Source organism: Pseudorasbora parva, chromosome 11, assembly GCF_024679245.1.
Source record: "Pseudorasbora parva isolate DD20220531a chromosome 11, ASM2467924v1, whole genome shotgun sequence".
Lineage (NCBI taxonomy): Eukaryota > Metazoa > Chordata > Actinopteri > Cypriniformes > Gobionidae > Pseudorasbora > Pseudorasbora parva.
The window spans coordinates 46,241,464-46,260,880 of record NC_090182.1 but is presented as its reverse complement, the minus strand read 5'-3'; the positions used below and the strand labels follow the sequence as shown (position 1 = coordinate 46,260,880).

The 19,417-nt window shown below is 39.7% G+C and overlaps 2 protein-coding genes across 3 annotated transcripts in view; one reads left to right on the top strand and one right to left on the bottom strand.

Moving 5' to 3' along the window:
- The first annotated feature begins 7,330 nt into the window (after positions 1-7,330).
- On the top strand, positions 7,331-11,821 carry tlr1 (toll-like receptor 1). Its single transcript, XM_067456707.1, has 2 exons — positions 7,331-7,360; positions 8,446-11,821. The coding sequence occupies exon 2, from the start codon at positions 8,465-8,467 to the stop codon at positions 10,838-10,840; it is 2,376 nt and encodes a 791-aa protein (XP_067312808.1). The 5' UTR covers positions 7,331-7,360; positions 8,446-8,464; the 3' UTR covers positions 10,841-11,821.
- Positions 11,822-13,945: 2,124 nt separating this feature from the next.
- ints10 (integrator complex subunit 10) overlaps positions 13,946-19,417 on the bottom strand; it is a 28,787-nt gene continuing 23,315 nt past the window's right edge. The window contains exons 17-18 of one of the 2 annotated variants that reach the window (XM_067458117.1): positions 17,942-18,010; positions 13,946-14,535 (exon numbers count right to left, since the gene is read on the bottom strand). In XM_067458117.1, the coding sequence (XP_067314218.1) occupies positions 14,379-14,535; positions 17,942-18,010 (226 nt within the window). In that variant the 3' untranslated portion in view covers positions 13,946-14,378. The remainder of the gene's footprint in view (positions 14,536-17,941; positions 18,011-19,417) is intronic. The other variant, XM_067458118.1, reaches the window with a different exon arrangement.

Here is a 19,417-nt window from a genome sequence, read left to right as displayed (position 1 = left end):
ACTTATCTGAGCTGTCACCACGAAAGTATGGTGGCTCTCTACCACCTTTCAGTACAAGATTCATTTTTGAACCATCAATGATGGTGGTCCCACACTGATTCACTTGTGAGCACCTCTGACAGTCATGGAACAGGGTGGATGTAGGTAGCTGACTGTTAGGAAACAAGCTGGCTTTAATCGACTGACTGATATCAGAGCTCAATTGTTTTACCTGTTCATTAGATAGTGCTACAGTGGATTCTGAGAAGCTCATTTCAAGTGGTGGTATGTTATGAGACATTGGAGTAGAAAAATGTACTCTGTTACCATCAGAATCAATGCTATTCATCTTCCCGGGAGTACACGGACCAGTAAATGGTAAAACGCCTCTGCCTCTCCCAAAATGGAAGCCACCAAAATTGCTGGTATCATTGTTTGAGTGCATCATTGATTACCATACCCCCCAGAAAAATAAAATTAAAAAAATAAAATAAAAAATAATCTTTCACAGCTGAATAAATGATTCAACCCTTTTGATTTTACATATCTAGCAATTTGATGACTTACTTAAAACATTTAATACGCTGTCAAATCAATATTTGCTTGCTATGTCTTAATCTCGCTATTTAAAAGATACCGTAATCTTAGTTCATGCGTCTCCTCGGTGAAGCAGTCAAACAGCAAAGTCTGACGTCGTCTAATCTCCGTGCAGCAGTCCGCGCGTCACCTCGTCGAAACTGGAAAGCAGTGAAATCCGACGTCGTCTCTCCGTGCAGCAGTCCGCGCGTCACCTCGTCGAAACTGGAAAGCGGTGAAATCCGACGTCGTCTCTCCGTGCAGCAGTCCGCGCGTCACCTCGTCGAAACTGGAAAGCGGTGAAATCCAACGTCGTCTCTCCGTGCAGCAGTCCGCGCGTCACCTCGTCGAAACTGGAAAGCGGTGAAATCCAACGTCGTCTCTCCGTGCAGCAACCTCGGGAGTTCGGCAGCCGCTGAACAATCGAACGGGTCACGGCACCAGTGTAACCGTATGCTTCTTGTAGTCTGCGTTGTGTTGAAAATCAGTGAAGAATGACAGGAGAACGTCGGATTGGGTCTGCATAGAAAATGTATTTTTATATAGACAGGCCGTCACGACAGCTTCAGCTCACGTTAGTGACACTCTTTCGTTCGGGAGAAAGACGGAAAAGAGCGACAAAAGGAAAAGACAAGGACCAACAAACGAAAGGATACGGAGGACAAAGCTAACACAAAACACCGATGAAAAAAAAAACACAGTAACTCCATGAACACCTTATACACATGAAACAACAATATAACTTAAAATAACAAAAATATGGTTCATCAATGCATACCTGCATAGAAAATGTATTTTTATATAGACAGGCCGTCACGACAGCTTCAGCTCACGTTAGTGACACTGCCAACAAAAATAACATTTCACAATATATGTTGAGTATATATGATCTTACATTTGTAAGTGCCAAAATGAATCAAATAAAGAGTTTAAACATTGTGTATTTATGTGTGTGGATTATTCTCAAATGCTAACAACTAATCTGCAGCATAGAACACAGCACACCTCTTTCGTTCGGGAGAAAGACGGAAAAGACCGCTAAAAGAGCAAAACGGCAGGTATGGCTGCCTGGCCTGAACCACTTTGTCGTAACAGGAGGGAGGGGGGTTTGAACCATTACCTCCTTACAGACCCTTTTTATGTATTTTTAGAAACTATGGTTAAAACAATTGTAGAACAGAATTAAATGTATATTAACAGGAAAATCTTGTGAAATAAAACCATTTCAACCTCGTTACACATACACACACAAATATGCATGTGTGTGTGTGTGTGTGTGTGTGTGTGTGTGTGTGTGTGTATGTGTATATATATATATATATATATATATATATATATAGAGAGAGAGAGAGAGAGAGAGAGAGAGAGAGAGAGAGAGAGAGAGAGAGAGTGTTTGTGTACATATGTATAAACATCGGATAAAATAGTCTGAGCACAAAAACTATTTTGTCATAATTACACAGGCTATTTACCTCAAGTCTTCGTAGTCAGGAGCAAATCCGTTGCCTTGTGTATTAAAATACTTCAAATTATTCGATAAAAGCTGCTCAAATAAAATATCATGGTTACTTGCTCACACAACCTCAGACTTTGATGGTTTTGGTGAATAATTAACTCTATTTGCTGTGTCTGAGGTGAATAAAGTGCTTCATATGTTCCTCATAACATCATCAGTCCAACCAAATAGCTCAAGTTTGAAGATGGATTTGGATATCATTTAAGAAAGAGATCAGCTTTCTTAAAAAAAAAAAACATAAATAAAACAATAGGCATACACTCACTTAATAGATTATTAGGAACATCTGTTCAATTTCTCATTAATGCAATTATCTAATCAGCCAATCACATGGCAGTTGGTTCAGTGCATTTAGGGGTGTGGTCCTGGTCAAGACAATCTCCTGAACTCAAACTGAATGTCAGAATGGGAAAGAAAGGGGATTTAAGCCATTTTGAGCGTGGCATGGTTGTTGGTGCCAGACGGGCCGGTCTGAGAATTTCACAATCTGTTCAGTTACTGGGATTTTCACACACAACCATTTCTAGGGTTTACAAAGAATGGTGTGAAAAGGGAAGAGCATCCAGTATGCAGCAGTCCTGTGGGAGAAAATGCCTTGTTGATGCTCGAGGTCAGAGGAGAATGGGCCGACTGATTCAAGCTGATAGAAGAGCAACTTTGACTGAAATAACCACTCGTTACAACCGAGGTGTGCAGCAAAGCATTTGTGAAGCCACGACACACACAACCTTGAGGCGGATGGGCTACAACAGCAGAAGACCCCACCGGGTACCACTCATCTCCACTACAAATAGGAAAAAGAGGCGACAATTTGCACGAACTCACCAAAATTGGACAGTTGAAGACATTCTGATGGTAGAGTCAGAATTTGGCATAAACAGAATGAGAACATGGATCCATCATGCCTTGTTACCACTGTGTAGGCTGGTGGTGGTGGTGTAATGGTGTGGGGGATGTTTTCTTGGCACACTTTAGGCCCCTTAGTGCCAATAGAGCATCGTTTAAATGCCACGGCCTACCTGACCATTGTTTCTGAACATTTCCATCCCTTTATGACCACCATGTCCCCATCCTCTGATGGCTACTTCCAGCAGGATAATGCACCATGTCACAAAGCTCCAATCATTTCAAATTGGTTTCTTGAATATGACAATGAGTTGACTGAACTAAAATGGCTGCCACAGTCACCAGATCTCAACCCAATAGAGCATCTTTGGGATATGGTGGAACGGGAGCTTCTGGATGTGCATCCCACTAATCTCCATCAACTGCAAGACGCTTTCCTATCAATATGGGCCGACATTTCTAAAGAAGGCTTTCAGCAGCTTGTTGATCAATGCCACGTAGAATTAAGGCAGTTCTGAAGGCGAAAGGGGGTCAAACACAGTACGGTGTTCCTTAAAATCCCTTGTACACGTGATTGAGTGTACGTATCAGCACAACAGAAATATTTTTTATGATATAGAACAACTGACATACAGTAAAACGCCAAAATTAACTTATTTAACATGCAATTGATTTGCCTCGCAAATCCCCTGCTGGTCAAATATGATACTGGATATTTCTCCAAAACGAAACAAAGTCTAACATACAGAAGTTCCACAACCATGGGCAACAAAAATAAATAAATAATAATACTTAAAAAAAGACTTCCATGTTCAGTAGGATATTTTAATATTCTCATATATATTTAATATATAAGCCAGATGGGTTAGAGCCTTCATGCAACACACATATTTTACACAGCACATATACCACCTTACTTTGAAATGAATACTTTCTTTGGGAAACCTTAATATACCTGTCTACAGGGTGTGAACTACGGGGGAGCTCGGCTCCCCTTAATAAGACAAGGGCTCCCCTGAAAAAGTGATTTGTAATTTTTTGGGGGGTCTCAAAAAATATTGAAAATGTTCAGTATTTTCAGTTTTGTGTAATGTGATCATCTTGGATTATTATGTGTAAAACTGCAAAAACAAAATTCATTCATGCATGACGGCGATTTAAACCTAATTCCCTTCAATAAAAATAACTATACATGCTATTTTTGTCATGGGCCTCAAGGTGTGGGGGTGCTGCGGTGCAAATTCCGCTCATGATTAGTGCATATTTAAAGGTGCACTATGCAACTCTCCGTCCACTGGAGGTCGCCTATTCTAAACAAAGGCGTAGTTTGATGATGCCAGGTGTGAGCACAGCATCTTGGGACATGTGGTCTTCACCTCACAGCCGGTGGAAAATAGGACTCTGGCAGAAATCATGTTCATTGATGCTGTTATTAACGTTACTGTAGTGTGAAGCAGAGCAGGAGCGAGTGTTGAGGAGCTGAGCACGGCCGCTGGAGCGATTGGTTATTAACGTCACTGTAGTGAAGCAGAGCAGGAGCGAGTGTTGTGGAGCTGAGCACGGCCGCTGGAGCGATTGGTTATTAACATTACTGTAGTGAAGCAGAGCAGGAGCAAGTGTTGAGGAGCTGAGCACGGCCGCTGGAGCGATTGGTTATTAACGTTACTGTAGTGAAGCAGAGCAGGACCGAGTGTTGAGGAGCTGAGCACGGCCGCTGGAGCGATTGGTTATTAACGTTACTGTAGTGAAGCAGAGCAGGAGCGAGTGTTGTGGAGCTGAGCACGGCCGCTGGAGCGATTGGTTATTAACGTTACTGTAGTGAAGCAGAGCAGGAGCGAGTGTTGAGGAGCTGAGCACGGCTGCTGGAGCGATTGGTTATTAACGTTACTGTAGTGAAGCAGAGCAGGAGCGAGTGTTGAGGAGCTGAGCATGGCTGCTGGAGCGATTGGTTATTAACGTTACTGTAGTGAAGCAGAGCAGGAGCAAGTGTTGAGGAGCTGAGCACGGCCGCTGGAGCGATTGGTTATTAACGTTACTGTAGTGAAGCAGAGCAGGAGCGAGTGTTGAGGAGCTGAGCACGGCTGCTGGAGCGATTGGTTATTAACGTTACTGTAGTGAAGCAGAGCAGGACCGAGTGTTGAGGAGCTGAGCACGGCCGCTGGAGCGATTGGTTATTAACGTTACTGTAGTGAAGCAGAGCAGGAGCGAGTGTTGAGGAGCTGAGCACGGCTGCTGGAGCGATTGGTTATTAACGTTACTGTAGTGAAGCAGAGCAGGAGCGAGTGTTGAGGAGCTGAGCACGGCTGCTGGAGCGATTGGTTATTAACGTTACTGTAGTGAAGCAGAGCAGGAGCGAGTGTTGAGGAGCTGAGCACGGCCGCTGGAGCGACTGGTTATTAACGTTACTGTAGTGAAGCAGAGCAGGAGCGAGTTTTGAGGAGCTGAGCACGGCCGCTGGAGCAATTGGTTATTAACGTTACTGTAGTGAAGCAGAGGAGGAGCGAGTGTTGAGGAGCTGAGCAGGGCTGCTGGAGCGATTGGTTATTAACGTTACTGTAGTGAAGCAGAGCAGGAGCGAGTGTTGTGGAGCTGAGCACGGCCGCTGGAGCGATTGGTTATTAACGTTACTGTAGTGAAGCAGAGCAGGACCGAGTGTTGAGGAGCTGAGCACGGCCACTGGAGCGATTGTTACACAAACACATGGTTCGCGAACACCGGGACTTTTATTATGACGGGACAGGACACAGTCGCCGGGCACTCGCACTTCCGCTTTTTCCAGTCAGGTAAAGCAACTCTGTTTATCATATTAGACACATTTAAGTGTGTTTAAAATGATGTTATGACGTTCCTCTGTGCGTTAACTCGGCGCTGCGGTGACATGTTCACACTGCTAAGAGTAAAGCACTTCTGCAGAATAAAACCGAGGGTATCACAGATATGAAGTGATTGACAGGCGACTCCCTCAAACGCTATGCTGACACGTCCCGGTCCTCAGTTAAAATAGCAATTTTCTCACAATTTACAAATAGTTGGAAACATTTGGGATATTGTAAGTACTCAACTGAACTACACAGTGTCCTTTAACTCAAATATTCGTAGAAAAAATATAACGTACGCAGCAATTGATATGTACGCATCCTTGAAATCCATTTGGAAATTAATATAGCATCATATCCATGGCAAAAAGAAAACAAGGCAGTTTAATAAAAAAATGTTTTAACGTAAGCGTTATTCCCAATTATGTTTTTGTGGCTGTCTTGTTGTTATTATAGGTCTCTGTGACAAGTAACCTGTTCATGTGAACTCAAAGACAGCCTGTTTGTTTATAGAGTATTTGTGGGTGACGGTTGCTGTTTGACCTATCAATTCATGTCAAAAAACTAGTATAATAGGCAAAATAGTGATTTATCCTATAGTGATTGCATAAAGCAAGTAGTGCATATGCTTAGCTGTTGTGTCTCATTTCAGAAGGCTGCATCCTCCGGAGGTCGCATTCGAAGGGTGCATACGTCTTAAGGCCGTCTCATTTCAAAAAAGTGAGTAGGACTCTCCAAATGCGACCTTCGAATGTGTCCTTCTTTCACAGGGATTCGGAGAGTGCATGAGGTGTAGCCTTCACGGCTGGAGATAACCCACAATTCTTTGCATCTCTGTTAACAACCATCATTTTTTTTTTTATATATTAGCCTATATGAAAAAACGGCACCACCACCAGATATACATGCGAGCCTAGGTGTGGTGTTTAAATTAAGTAGTTCACGCTTTTGTTCCTTTTTTTAAGCTCTATTACCTCAAACAGATAGTTGTGGTAAACAGGATTACATCTGTTTAGTGCATTTTAAACGTTTAGAACAGTACATTGCTGTCAAGACAAGAAATATTTCATAGTCATTTTCAAGTTCATTTCAAGTTTTCATTCAACTGGCTGGCGGGAGAGCGCAACGAGGCTGAACTTGTTGCCATAGAAACGTGCTATTTCCTGCCTGTGTGTCCTACGAACGAGGTCTCGTTTAATTCTGATTGAGGACACTCCGTATACTGCATCCTACACAGGATGTGTCCCCCGGAGGACAAAGCCATCGAAATTTAACGAAATGAGACACAGCTTTTGTAAGTCCTCTTTTGAGGCACGCGCAAGGAACTCAAATATAAGGACACGGCACGCCCCCTAACACAAACCCGACCTGACCCAATTCCCTAATCCTCACAAAGTGGGCTCCCACAAAAACCATCGTATAGTTCAAACACTGCCTGTTTAGCCTACAAACTAAAAGTATTACTTCCATATAAAGCTCAATCTCTCATGGTGACTGTCAGTAAATGACTGATGTTTAGAGAAGTGAAACCGCTGGAGAAGCAGAAGTTCAGCAACATAATTTAAATATGATCAACAGTTTCATAAGACCGTGATCAGCCAACTGTAAGCTAACCTCCACAGGACGGGTAAGATAAATATATATTTATATATCTAATACTAAACTTATTTAATTTATTTTGCCTGTCTGTCTGTCTGTCTGCCTGTCTGTATCAAATTTAAAATTGCTTTATTGGCATTAAGAAACATACATAATAATACATATATGAACATTAATGATAATAAGGATAATAATAAACATCAAAATAATAGAAAATATTACAAAATAAACTTAAATAAACAGTCTATCTATCTATCTATCTATCTATCTATCTATCTATCTATCTATCTATCTATCTATCTATCTATCTATCTATCTATCCATCCGTCCGTCCGTCCGTCCGTCCGTCCGTCCGTCCGTCCGTCCGTCTGTCTGTATCTATCAAATGTAACATTTTTTTGGCATAAATGTAAAAATACAATATTGCCAAAGCTAGGAATATATGAATATAAATAATAATACTGTTACATGTTTGCATGTCTTGTCTCGGTTAGTTTAGCCTGTGTTTCTCCCCTGTTTAGTTAATTAGTCATGTCATTCACCTGTGCCTTGTCATTCACCTGTGCCTTGTCATTCACCTTGTTATCCTCAGTTATCCAGTGTATTTAATCCCTCAGTTTGCCCTCAGTGTTTGCCGGTACTCGTTCATGTCTAGCTGTGTTGCAAGTTTCCCTGAGTTTGTTAAATAAATCCATGCTTACCGTTCTCCTTCGTCTCCGTGAGCTTATCTACGAGCACAGCCCGTAACAAATACATATATGAATATAAATAATAATAAAATGACAAAAATAATAAACATCAACGTAATAGAAAATATTAAAAAATAAAATCTAATCTATCTATCTATCTATCTATCTATCTATCTATCTATCTATCTATCTATCTATCTATCTATCTATCTATCTATCTATCTATCTATCTATCTATCTATCTATCTATCTATCTATTATTATTATTATTATTATTATTATTTTGTAAATATAAAATACTGCTGCTGTGCAACCATAATGCAAACTATTGCTAGGGACTTAAGTAAAAGTGAAAACTGTGAGACGTCAAAAATGCGGCTGCCTTAAAATGGGAAATTAAATCAAGAGTTTTTTTCTCCCTCAGATTCACCGGTGTCAGAAAGATGAAGTCTTTAGTCTGGTGGTTGGTGTCTGTTCATGTCATGTGCTTCCACTCATCTCCCATTGAGAGGATCGTAGTGAATCATTCCTCTCAGAACCTGTCCTCGGTTCCTCCCGGCCTGAGTCCATCTACAGAGGACTTGGATCTGTCTCTGAACCGCATCCAGACGCTGAGCGGCAAAGACTTCAGCACAACACCACGACTCCATTTCCTCAACCTGTCCTGGAATATACTGGAAAACATAGACATGAACACATTTAACTCCACACCGACTTTGGAGATTTTAGACCTGTCACACAACAGACTCCAGAACCTCTCCGACCAACCGTACCTGCTTAAGGTGAAAAATCTTCAGTTCTTAGACTTGTCATCCAACATGTTTTCAGCCATGGCACTAGGGAAGGAATTTTCTATGCTGAAAAGCCTGCAGTGGCTGGGCCTGAGTGCCATATCAATCAGCAACAAAGACTTTACTTACATTGCTAATCATACCCTGAAAACACTCTTCATAAATACTGACAAACTCCAGAAGTACGAGGAGAGGAGCCTAATGGATGTGCATGCAGAGAAGGCCATCATCGCCCTGTCCAACAAAGACCTAGATATTGCAATCGCTGAAGATGTTTTTGCATCGTTTAAAGAGGTAGAATTCACCAAGGTTGACAGCGAGATGAAGGTTCTCCAGCAGATACGCCATCGAGGAGCAGTACGCACTGTTAGCCTAGAAATCACCCAAGTGAAAACCACCTGGGAAGTTCTGACAGGTTGTTTAAACCCAATATTGGCATCTGTCATTCAACAGCTTTCCTTCTCAGGACTTACCTTGACAAAAATGGGAAACGGCAAGCCTGTGTCCTCAAGCCGTCTGTTGGAGTCCTTCTCTACAAGAAAAGCATCTGTAACCGAATTCATCTTTGACCAAAAGGAGCTCTATAACTTCTTCATAAACATGCCAGCAAGAAACGTCAGTTTAACCCAAACGCCCATCATCTTTATGACCTGTCCTTTTAATGTTAGCAAGATCGAGGTGTTGGACTTGTCTGATTGCGCCCTTACGGAAAAAATCTTCTCGGTGGGTCCGGATACGGAATGTAGTACACTGACAAACCTGGAAAAGCTGGTTCTGAGGGGCAACAACCTGAGAAATCTTGGACCACTGACCGCAAGAATTCATCTCATGGACTCGCTGAAACACGTCGACCTCAGTCAGAACAAGCTTACCTATTATGAGGATCAAGGCAAGTGCATTTGGCCTCGCAAAGTTGTCCACGTGGATTTGTCTTCAAATGGGTTCGACCAGAACATTTTCAAGTGTTTGCCCGATTCCATACGAATCTTAAACCTCCGGAATAACCGAGTGACCACAGTCCCTGCAGATGTTCAGGTTTTAGAAGATTTGAGCATCCTGGATCTAATGGACAACCGCTTGCTGGACCTTCCAACCTGTCTAGCATTCCCAAACCTCCAGAAGCTCCTAGTAAGATCAAACTCACTCCATTCGCCTTTACCGGGAGCCCTTGAGACTTGTTCACATCTTAAAGATCTCGACTTGAGCCGTAACCCCTTCATCTGCACGTGTGCATTGCGTGAATTCACAGACCTCATCAATACCAGAGCGACACAAACCTCTGGTGTGACTCTCGGCCACTGGCCAGAAGGATATCGATGCAGTTACCCAGAATCGCGGAGCAACACTATGCTAAAAGACTTCTACCTTCCTAAGATATCCTGCGACGGACGGATCCTGGCTGTTACGATTCTGATCCCGACAATCACTTTGGTAGTTGCCTTCAGCCTTCTTTGCCATCGGCTGGACGTGCCGTGGTACCTCAAGATGATGTGGAAATGGACCCGTTCCAAGCACCACGCAATAACCTCCCAGAGAAAGGCGGAGGATATGGAGGGGTTGCGCTTCCATGCGTTCGTATCGTACAGCCAAAAGAATGCCGACTGGGTCAAAGCTCAATTTCTTCCCAAGCTCGAGGGCGATTGTGGGTTGCGAGTGTGTTACCACGAGCGGGACTTCATCCCGGGAAAGACGATCGTTCAGAACATCCTCCGATGCATCGAGCAAAGCAGAAGGTGCGTCTTTGTATTGTCCTCTCACTTCGTCCAGAGCGAATGGTGCCACTACGAGCTCTACTTCGCCAATCACCAGAGGGTAATGCGAGGGATAGATAGCATTATCCTCATTGTGTTGGAACCTCTACCATCATATCTCATTCCCTCCAAGTACTACCAGCTCAAGGCCATGATGTCCAGACGCACTTATCTAGAGTGGCCGCAGGAAGGAGCCAAACAGAAGCTCTTTTGGGCAAATCTCAGAGCAGCTCTGCAGGCCAAACTTCCCATTTCATCAGAGAGAGAAGAAGAGTGATTAGAGGATAATTACCAATGTATTTCATAGGCCCCATTTACACTGCATGGTTCATGTGACCCAATTCCGATTTTTTCCTCTCATGTGGCACAGATCGGATATGACATGTGAACGTGTAAGCAGTGAAAAACGCATGAATTCCGATATCCTCAGATCGGATTCAGGCCTCACTCATATGTGGTAATAAATCCGATATGATTCGGATGCGTGCATTAGCATCTGCCATGTAAGCGGTCAAATCGGATATCCCCCAGTAAATGCGAGTTGTACGTAATTGAAAAAAGGACGGAGGCGAATGACGTCAACTCAGGTGGACACAAACTGCGATCCAGTGTTGCCAAGTCCGCGGTTTTCATGCGGTATTGGGCTACTTTAACACAGTTTTGAGTTGCAGTTGGACGGGTTTTGTTGTGAAAACCTGGCAACCCTGTCAAGGGCTCTCCTGTTTTTCTCCGCTTTACGAGAGAAATGTTTTGCCGACCTTTAAAGATGTGTGGAACAGTACAGACAGCAAAACATTGTGCAATCATTTTTTCTGCGTCCATTGCATAGCGCGCTTTACTTCCTTTCACCGGTTAAGAACGTCTTGGGCTGTTTTCCCAGTGTACAGTGTAAATGCAAATATCGGATACGGGTCGCTTTTGAAAAGATGATGTAAGCGGGTCGTCAAAAAAATCGGATATAGTCACCAAATTGGAATTGTGCATCAAGACCTGCAGTGTAAATGCAGCCATAGAGACTGTTTAGCAGATATTTATTTCGAGCAGTGGTTTTCAATAAGGGGTCCAGGGTCCACCAGGGGTCCTCAACAAAACAAGACAAATCTATAGTCTAAATGCATTTTCACACTTGGCTAGTTTGGTGTTTGTTTCAGAAACTGGTGCGTTTTCTTGCTTAGTTTGGTTTATTTAGGCATATATGAACACATGCTCACCATGCTCGGATCTGCACCAAAAGCAATCGCTCTGAGAACACCTGAACGACAAAAAATGCATTTCTTACTTAGTATTTTGGTCTTGTTTCTAGTCTAAATATCTAAAAAATTCTTACATTAAGAAACATTTACTAGACACGTAAAAAATATTGTCTTGTTTTGGGAAAACATAACTCAAAATTAAGATAATTTTTGCTTAAAATAAGCGAAATAATCAGCCAGTGGGGTAAGTAAAATAATGTTGTTTTAAGATTATTTAGCTTATTTTAAGCAAAAACTCTTAATTTTGAGTTATTTTTCCCCAAAACAAGACAATTACTTTTGCTTGTCTAGTAAATACTTCTTGTTTTAGGAATTGTTTGATGTTTAGACTAGAAACAAGACAAAAATACTGAGTAAGAAACGCATTTTTTTGCAGTGTTGTTCAGGTGTTCTCAGAGCGATTGCTTTTGATTCAGATCGAAGCATGAGCATGTGTTCATATATGCCTATATATTCATATATGTGTTCATAATTTTGTATAGTGTTTGTGTGTGTGTGACTAGGGACAATAACAAATATTGCCACAATATGCTCATGGAGTGAACTTGTCAATCATCTTGATGGATGATGTAGAGGAAACGCTGACCAATTAGACGATAGTGTTACTTGCATGTGATTTGCAGAAACACATTTTTGCACGCTTTGAAATGTTGCTTTGCGAAAGTAAACCGAACCAAGAAGAAAATGCTTTGTTTCAAAACAAAGTAAACTATTTACTAGTCTGAAAACACCATAAAATCACTTTATTTGAATTTGAGCTTTAATTCACCCCCTCAACCTGCACACAAGAGATAACCTAATTTTAAAAGTCTGACTTATAGACCTGAAATATGGAGTGATTTAACCAACTGAATAATTATATTGCTAATTAAATAGCTAAATATGCCATGGAATGTTGCAATAAATATTTAAATGTACGATGACATGTAGCATTAATAAAGTGTGTAACGCATGTAATCGATTACATGTGTTATTTAATTGTTTAATCCTCACCCTAAAGAATCTGATGTTTTTCACTTCAAGGTATATATCAGGTGTCATATTTCTGGTCACTTTTTGTTACATAAATACATTTCATGATCAATTTACACATTTATTTATTGCAACATTTCACTATGCATCTAATTATTTGTATTAATTAGTTTTATATCATTTTCGGTAACCCTTTATTTTAAGGTTCAGTTATTAACTATTAACTAGTTGCTTTAGCATTAGCATGCATATTACTATGATATTGTCTGTTTATTAGTACTTATAAAGCACATATTAATGCCTTATTCTGCATCCCTTAATCCGACCCAATACCTAAACGCTACAAAAACTACCTTACTAACTATTAATAAGCAGTAAATTAGGAGTTTATTGAGGCAAAAGTCGTATAGTTAATAGTGGATATGTGTTCCCCATACTAAAGTGTTACCTCATTTTCTTTATATTTCATGATATTGTTCATTTTAGTGTACTTCAGGTTCTTTTTTTGTTGATGTAACATGAAAGCCAAATGTATTAATTAGTCTGCAGTCACTCCTTACTAGAAAAGTCATGTAAATTAATAAAATCTTAAACATGAATGGGCATTTTAAATATGAATATATATTTTTCTGATTATGCAAAGCTCTAAAATATTATAACAGGTATATTTTGAGTACCCCCCCCCCCCCCCCCAAAAAAAAAACATAAATCCTTTCGCAAGGAACTGGAGAATTCATGCATTGTTTAAATGAGTGAGACGCCTTAAAAAAAAAAAAAAAAAAAAAACCTGATTTAAAGCTATTAAATTACAAAGATTAGTACCTAAGAAACAAAAGTACCAATCCTTGAAATGAGACCAAAGACATCCTGAGATTTAAATGTGGGCTTTGAGAAAGACTACATGCACTGTAAAAAATAGAAACGAAAATGGTAATTTTCTGCCAGTACATTATCCAATAATTTTACGGAAATTTCCATTAACCCTTAAAACACAAACTAATGCAATGTGTAATTCAAAATACAGGTAAAACACCTGTAAAAAAAAACCAATACGGAAAATCCCTTCATATTTATACAGCACATAGTTCCCTATTTTTACAGTGTGTATGTGTCTAGCGATGGATGAGCATTTATGAAAATTAATCTCAGTATACAACTAGAGAAACACAGTTTTATTTATTATGAGCTGCCAGCAAACATTATATTACACAAAACACAGTCAGTCTAGTTCATGAAGTATTTTACAATACACAATACAATGACAATACAATGACAAAAAAATTAACAATACAATGACAAAAAATGTAAAAAATAAAATAAAAAATCCATTAAACAGTGCAATCTCCATGTTAAAGACAGAATATGGAAATGCTGAATCTTTTTGTTGTTTGTTAATTATTACCTCAAATAAAACCATGTCTTAAATGAGTTCAGCTGGATGGGGCTTTAAACGTTCATACAAGCATTCACACTTCAGAACATGTCTGCTATCATGTCCTTTTAGATTATAAGAGTGTAAAGTAACAAAACTGGTGTGAAGCAGAACTGACATCCGTCTGAAACAATGTTTTCAATGAGGTTAAAGGTGGCTCAGGGTAAGGACTGGATGAGGATGATCTTCTCATTAATGCAGAAGCGATGGAGCACCGTGAGCAGGTTCTCTCCGCACCGCGACACCTGACGCTCCATCGCCAGCCGAAAATCCTCCTTCACGCCTTTGGTGATTCCTCGAGTTACGGTGTGATGTCTATGAAAACATGGGTCACAAATGGGTCACCAAGTACAGAAAGAAATGAACAACAAAACAGCAGTTTCTCCACATTCAGAGCAATAAGAGCTGTCACAGCTCTTCCAACGAAATACTGGACACACACGCACGCACACGCATACACACACGCGCACACACACATACACACACACACACACACACACACGTGAACCTCACAAAGAAAGTCTGGTTCATATTCCAATTTGCAACCCAAACAAAACATATTTTGGAGGTCTAATAATGATTGTATTATTTTAAAGTAGATGAGGACAAGTGACTGTTAAAACAATATATTTGTCATTGAATCATTCACTCAAGAGATTCGTTCAAAAACACTGATTCATACAGGAATGAAACAAATCAAGTCTTTATGAGTGAGTCACTGAATCATTCATTCAGGAGAATCGTTCAAAAACGTTGATTCATACAGGAATGAAACAAATCAAGTCTTCATGAGTGAGTCACTGAATCATTCATTCAGGAGATTCATTCAAAAACGCTGATTCATACAGGAATGAAACAAATCAAGTCTTTATGAGTGAGTCACTGAATCATTCATTCAGGAGAATCGTTCAAAAACGCTGATTAATACAGGAATGAAACAAATCAAGTCTTTATGAGTGAGTCACTGAATCATTCATTCAGGAGAATCGTTCAAAAACGTTGATTCATACAGGAATGAAACAAATCAAGTCTTCATGAGTGAGCCACTGAATCATTCATTCAGGAGATTCATTCAAAAACGCTGATTCATACAGGAATGAAACAAATCAAGTCTTTATGAGTGAGTCACTGAATCATTCATTCAGGAGAATCGTTCAAAAACGTTGATTCATACAGGAATGAAACAAATCAAGTCTTCATGAGTGAGTCACTGAATCATTCATTCAGGAGAATTGTTCAAAAACGTTGATTCATACTGGAATGAAACAAATCAAGTCTTCATGAGTGAGTCACTGAATCATTCATTCAGGAGATTCATTCAAAAATGCTGATTCATACAGGAATGAAACAAATCAAGTCTTCATGAGTGAGTCACTGAATCATTCATTCAGGAGATTCATTCAAAAACGCTGATTAATACAGGAATGAAACAAATCAAGTCTTCATGAGTGAGTCACTGAATCATTCATTCAGGAGAATTGTTCAAAAACACTGATTCATACAGGAATGAAACAAATCAAGTCTTTATGAGTGAGTCACTGAATCATTCATTCAGGAGAATCATTCAAAAACGTTGATTCATACAGGAATGAAACAAATCAAGTCTTCATGAGTGAGTCACTGAATCATTCATTCAGGAGATTCATTCAAAAACGCTGATTCATACAGGAATGAAACAAATCAAGTCTTCATGAGTGAGCCACTGAATCATTCATTCAGGAGAATTGTTCAAAAACACTGATTCATACAGGAATGAAACAAATCAAGTCTTCATGAGTGAGTCACTGAATCATTCATTCAGGAGATTCATTCAAAAACGCTGATTCATACAGGAATGAAACAAATCAAGTCTTCATGAGTGAGTCACTGAATCATTCATTCAGGAGATTCATTCAAAAACGCTGATTAATACAGGAATGAAACAAATCAAGTCTTCATGAGTGAGTCACTGAATCATTCATTCAGGAGAATTGTTCAAAAACACTGATTCATACAGGAATGAAACAAATCAAGTCTTTATGAGTGAGTCACTGAATCATTCATTCAGGAGAATCGTTCAAAAACGTTGATTCATACAGGAATGAAACAAATCAAGTCTTCATGAGTGAGTCACTGAATCATTCATTCAGGAGATTCATTCAAAAACGCTGATTCATACAGGAATGAAACAAATCAAGTCTTCATGAGTGAGTCACTGAATCATTCATTCAGGAGAATTGTTCAAAAACGTTGATTCATACAGGAATGAAACAAATCAAGTCTTCATGAGTGAGTCACTGAATCATTCATTCAGGAGATTCATTCAAAAATGCTGATTCATACAGGAATGAAACAAATCAAGTCTTCATGAGTGAGTCACTGAATCATTCATTCAGGAGATTCATTCAAAAACGCTGATTAATACAGGAATGAAACAAATCAAGTCTTCATGAGTGAGTCACTGAATCATTCATTCAGGAGAATTGTTCAAAAACACTGATTCATACAGGAATGAAACAAATCAAGTCTTTATGAGTGAGTCACTGAATCATTCATTCAGGAGAATCGTTCAAAAACGTTGATTCATACAGGAATGAAACAAATCAAGTCTTCATGAGTGAGTCACTGAATCATTCATTCAGGAGATTCATTCAAAAACGCTGATTCATACAGGAATGAAACAAATCAAGTCTTCATGAGTGAGTCACTGAATCATTCATTCAGGAGAATTGTTCAAAAACGTTGATTCATACAGGAATGAAACAAATCAAGTCTTCATGAGTGAGTCACTGAATCATTCATTCAGGAGATTCATTCAAAAATGCTGATTCATACAGGAATGAAACAAATCAAGTCTTTATGAGTGACTCACTGAATCATTCACTCAAGAGATTCGTTCAAAAACACTGATTCATTCAATAATGAAACAAGTGAAATCTTTATTAGTGAGTAATTGGATCATTCATTTAGGAGATTCGTTCAAAAACACTGATTCATCCAGTAATGAAACAAGTGAAGTCTTTATGAGTGAGTCACTGAATCATTCACTCAAGAGATTCGTTCAAAAACACTGATTCATTCAATAATGAAACAAGTGAAATCTTTATTAGTGAGTAATTGGATCATTCATTTAGGAGATTCGTTCAAAAACACTGATTCATCCAGTAATGAAACAAGTGAAGTCTTTATGAGTGAGTTCATTCATTCTAACCATTTTTTAAAATTGCAGCAATTCAAATTGTCAGAACCACTAGTAAACTATGTTATTTTGTTGAGTTGTCGATTAGAATCACACAGCTCTACTTTAACTTGTTCTTCACAAACACGTTTACAGTCTATATTACTGAATTATTTCAATAACAAGACTTTTTGCACATTCTGTCATGAGAATAATGCAAATGAGTTATTTTTCATTAAGCATTATTCATTTATTTTAATCCTCTGGTGAAATATGACCCAGACCTTTCTTGAAATTTTTTGTGAGATTCACTTATAAAATGTAAAACGCTGAAATTCAATGAAAACTACAAACACAATGTCGTCAAAACAAACAGACTTCACAGCCATTTGAGTAAAACACAACAGAAAAGGAGCCGTATGAGAACAGGAACAATCTTGCAAAATGAAAATGCTTGAACGGAATGAAAACCCAGTGAAAAGAACTAAAAAGGAGGAGAATGTAAACGCATGAGCAGGCTGGGAGGAGTTTGGGGGCGGGGTTTCGATGATGGGGGTGGGGTACCTGTCAGCCTTCTGAGCCCCTGGAAGCAGCAGGGTGTTTAACTCCACCCCCAGAGCGGGGCTGGGGTTCCTACGGACAGCAAACACCATTTGAACTCAAAAACGCACCGCCAGTACGAGCACAGCTTACATTCCTATTCCCACAGCGCAACAAACACCTCATCAAGAAATATGACACGCCTCTCTGAAATACTTGATTGTGATTGGCCAGGTCGCAACACTCCGAGGCCAGTTATAGAGACAGAGCGACACACGTCATAATCTGAAAGCCACGCCCACCGGGGGGAAACAAACCAACCGTCTCCATTGACTTCATATTGCGGAAAGGGCCTCCTTGTTATTTCTGACTTATTACAAAAAAACGAACAATGTCTAAAAGCTGATATGTGACAAGGTGTACAGAAAACAAGCTAAAAAACCCAGGAACAAAAACCCAGAAGTTTTTATAAGCTGCTGATCCTAAAAAACGAGCGTTTAAAGACATAAAAGTGCATACATGCAATAGAGACAGAGCGGGACATGTTATGTTACACTGAGAACTACGCCCACTGGAGGGGAAAGTAATCAGAGACAGGAAATATAATATATAAAACTGACATTTGGATATTTTACTGAATGTGTAAAACGCATACTGAGTGTCAGGATCCCAACATTGACCCATTCTTCCTGCTGAAGCTTCAAGTCTTATTGCCTGTGTCCACTTTTGTCTCCTTAAACGCTCGTTTTTGGGGCCGACAGCTTATAAAAACTGAGTTCTGTGTTGTTTAGCTTGTCTGCAGCACACCTTGTCACATATCAGCTTTTAGACATGGTTCAGTTTTTTGTAATAAGTCTGAAAGGACCAGGAGGCGGCCTCACGCAATACAAAGTCAATGGAGAGCGTTTGGTTTTTCCCCGGCCTAAATACGCTCTGTCTCTATAGACCCTTTTACTGTTTGTATATAATGATGACGTAGCAACGTATGCGCGCGCATTTTGGCAACAAACTAAGGCGAGAATCAGCAGCATGTCAAGCTACGTGAGCGGATTAAGCAACACAAACCGAGAAAGTTATTTTAAAAAGTTGACTTTATCAAATGGTATTCGGCTACCAGATCCGTGTACTATAGTGGAGTGGAGAGAAGACGTTAGCAGATGGCCAGGCGGTCGGATATATACGTATTTAGCTGAGAAACCGAGCGTGTCCACCCGAGACAAGCATATAAATCACTGGATGCTTATGAATATGTTGTCTGTGGGCATGTCCAGAATGTCCAATACAATTTTCTACATTTATTCTTATTCTTCACACAGACATACATTTATCTGTTTCCTTACATTTTATGTTGTTATTGATTCGTATGTGTTGACACACTTCTGTTTAAAGTTTAATTTTGTAATGCTATAGTACTTTAATAGCAACTATGTTGCTTGCATACATTTCTCAGATGGTTATTTTGCAATTAAACTATTAATAAAATCATTACAAATGAAATTG

Coding starts and splice junctions, on each gene's coding strand:
- tlr1 (XM_067456707.1), top strand. CDS start 8,465: ATGAAGTCTTTAGTCTGGTGGTTGGTGTCTGTTCATGTCATGTGCTTC.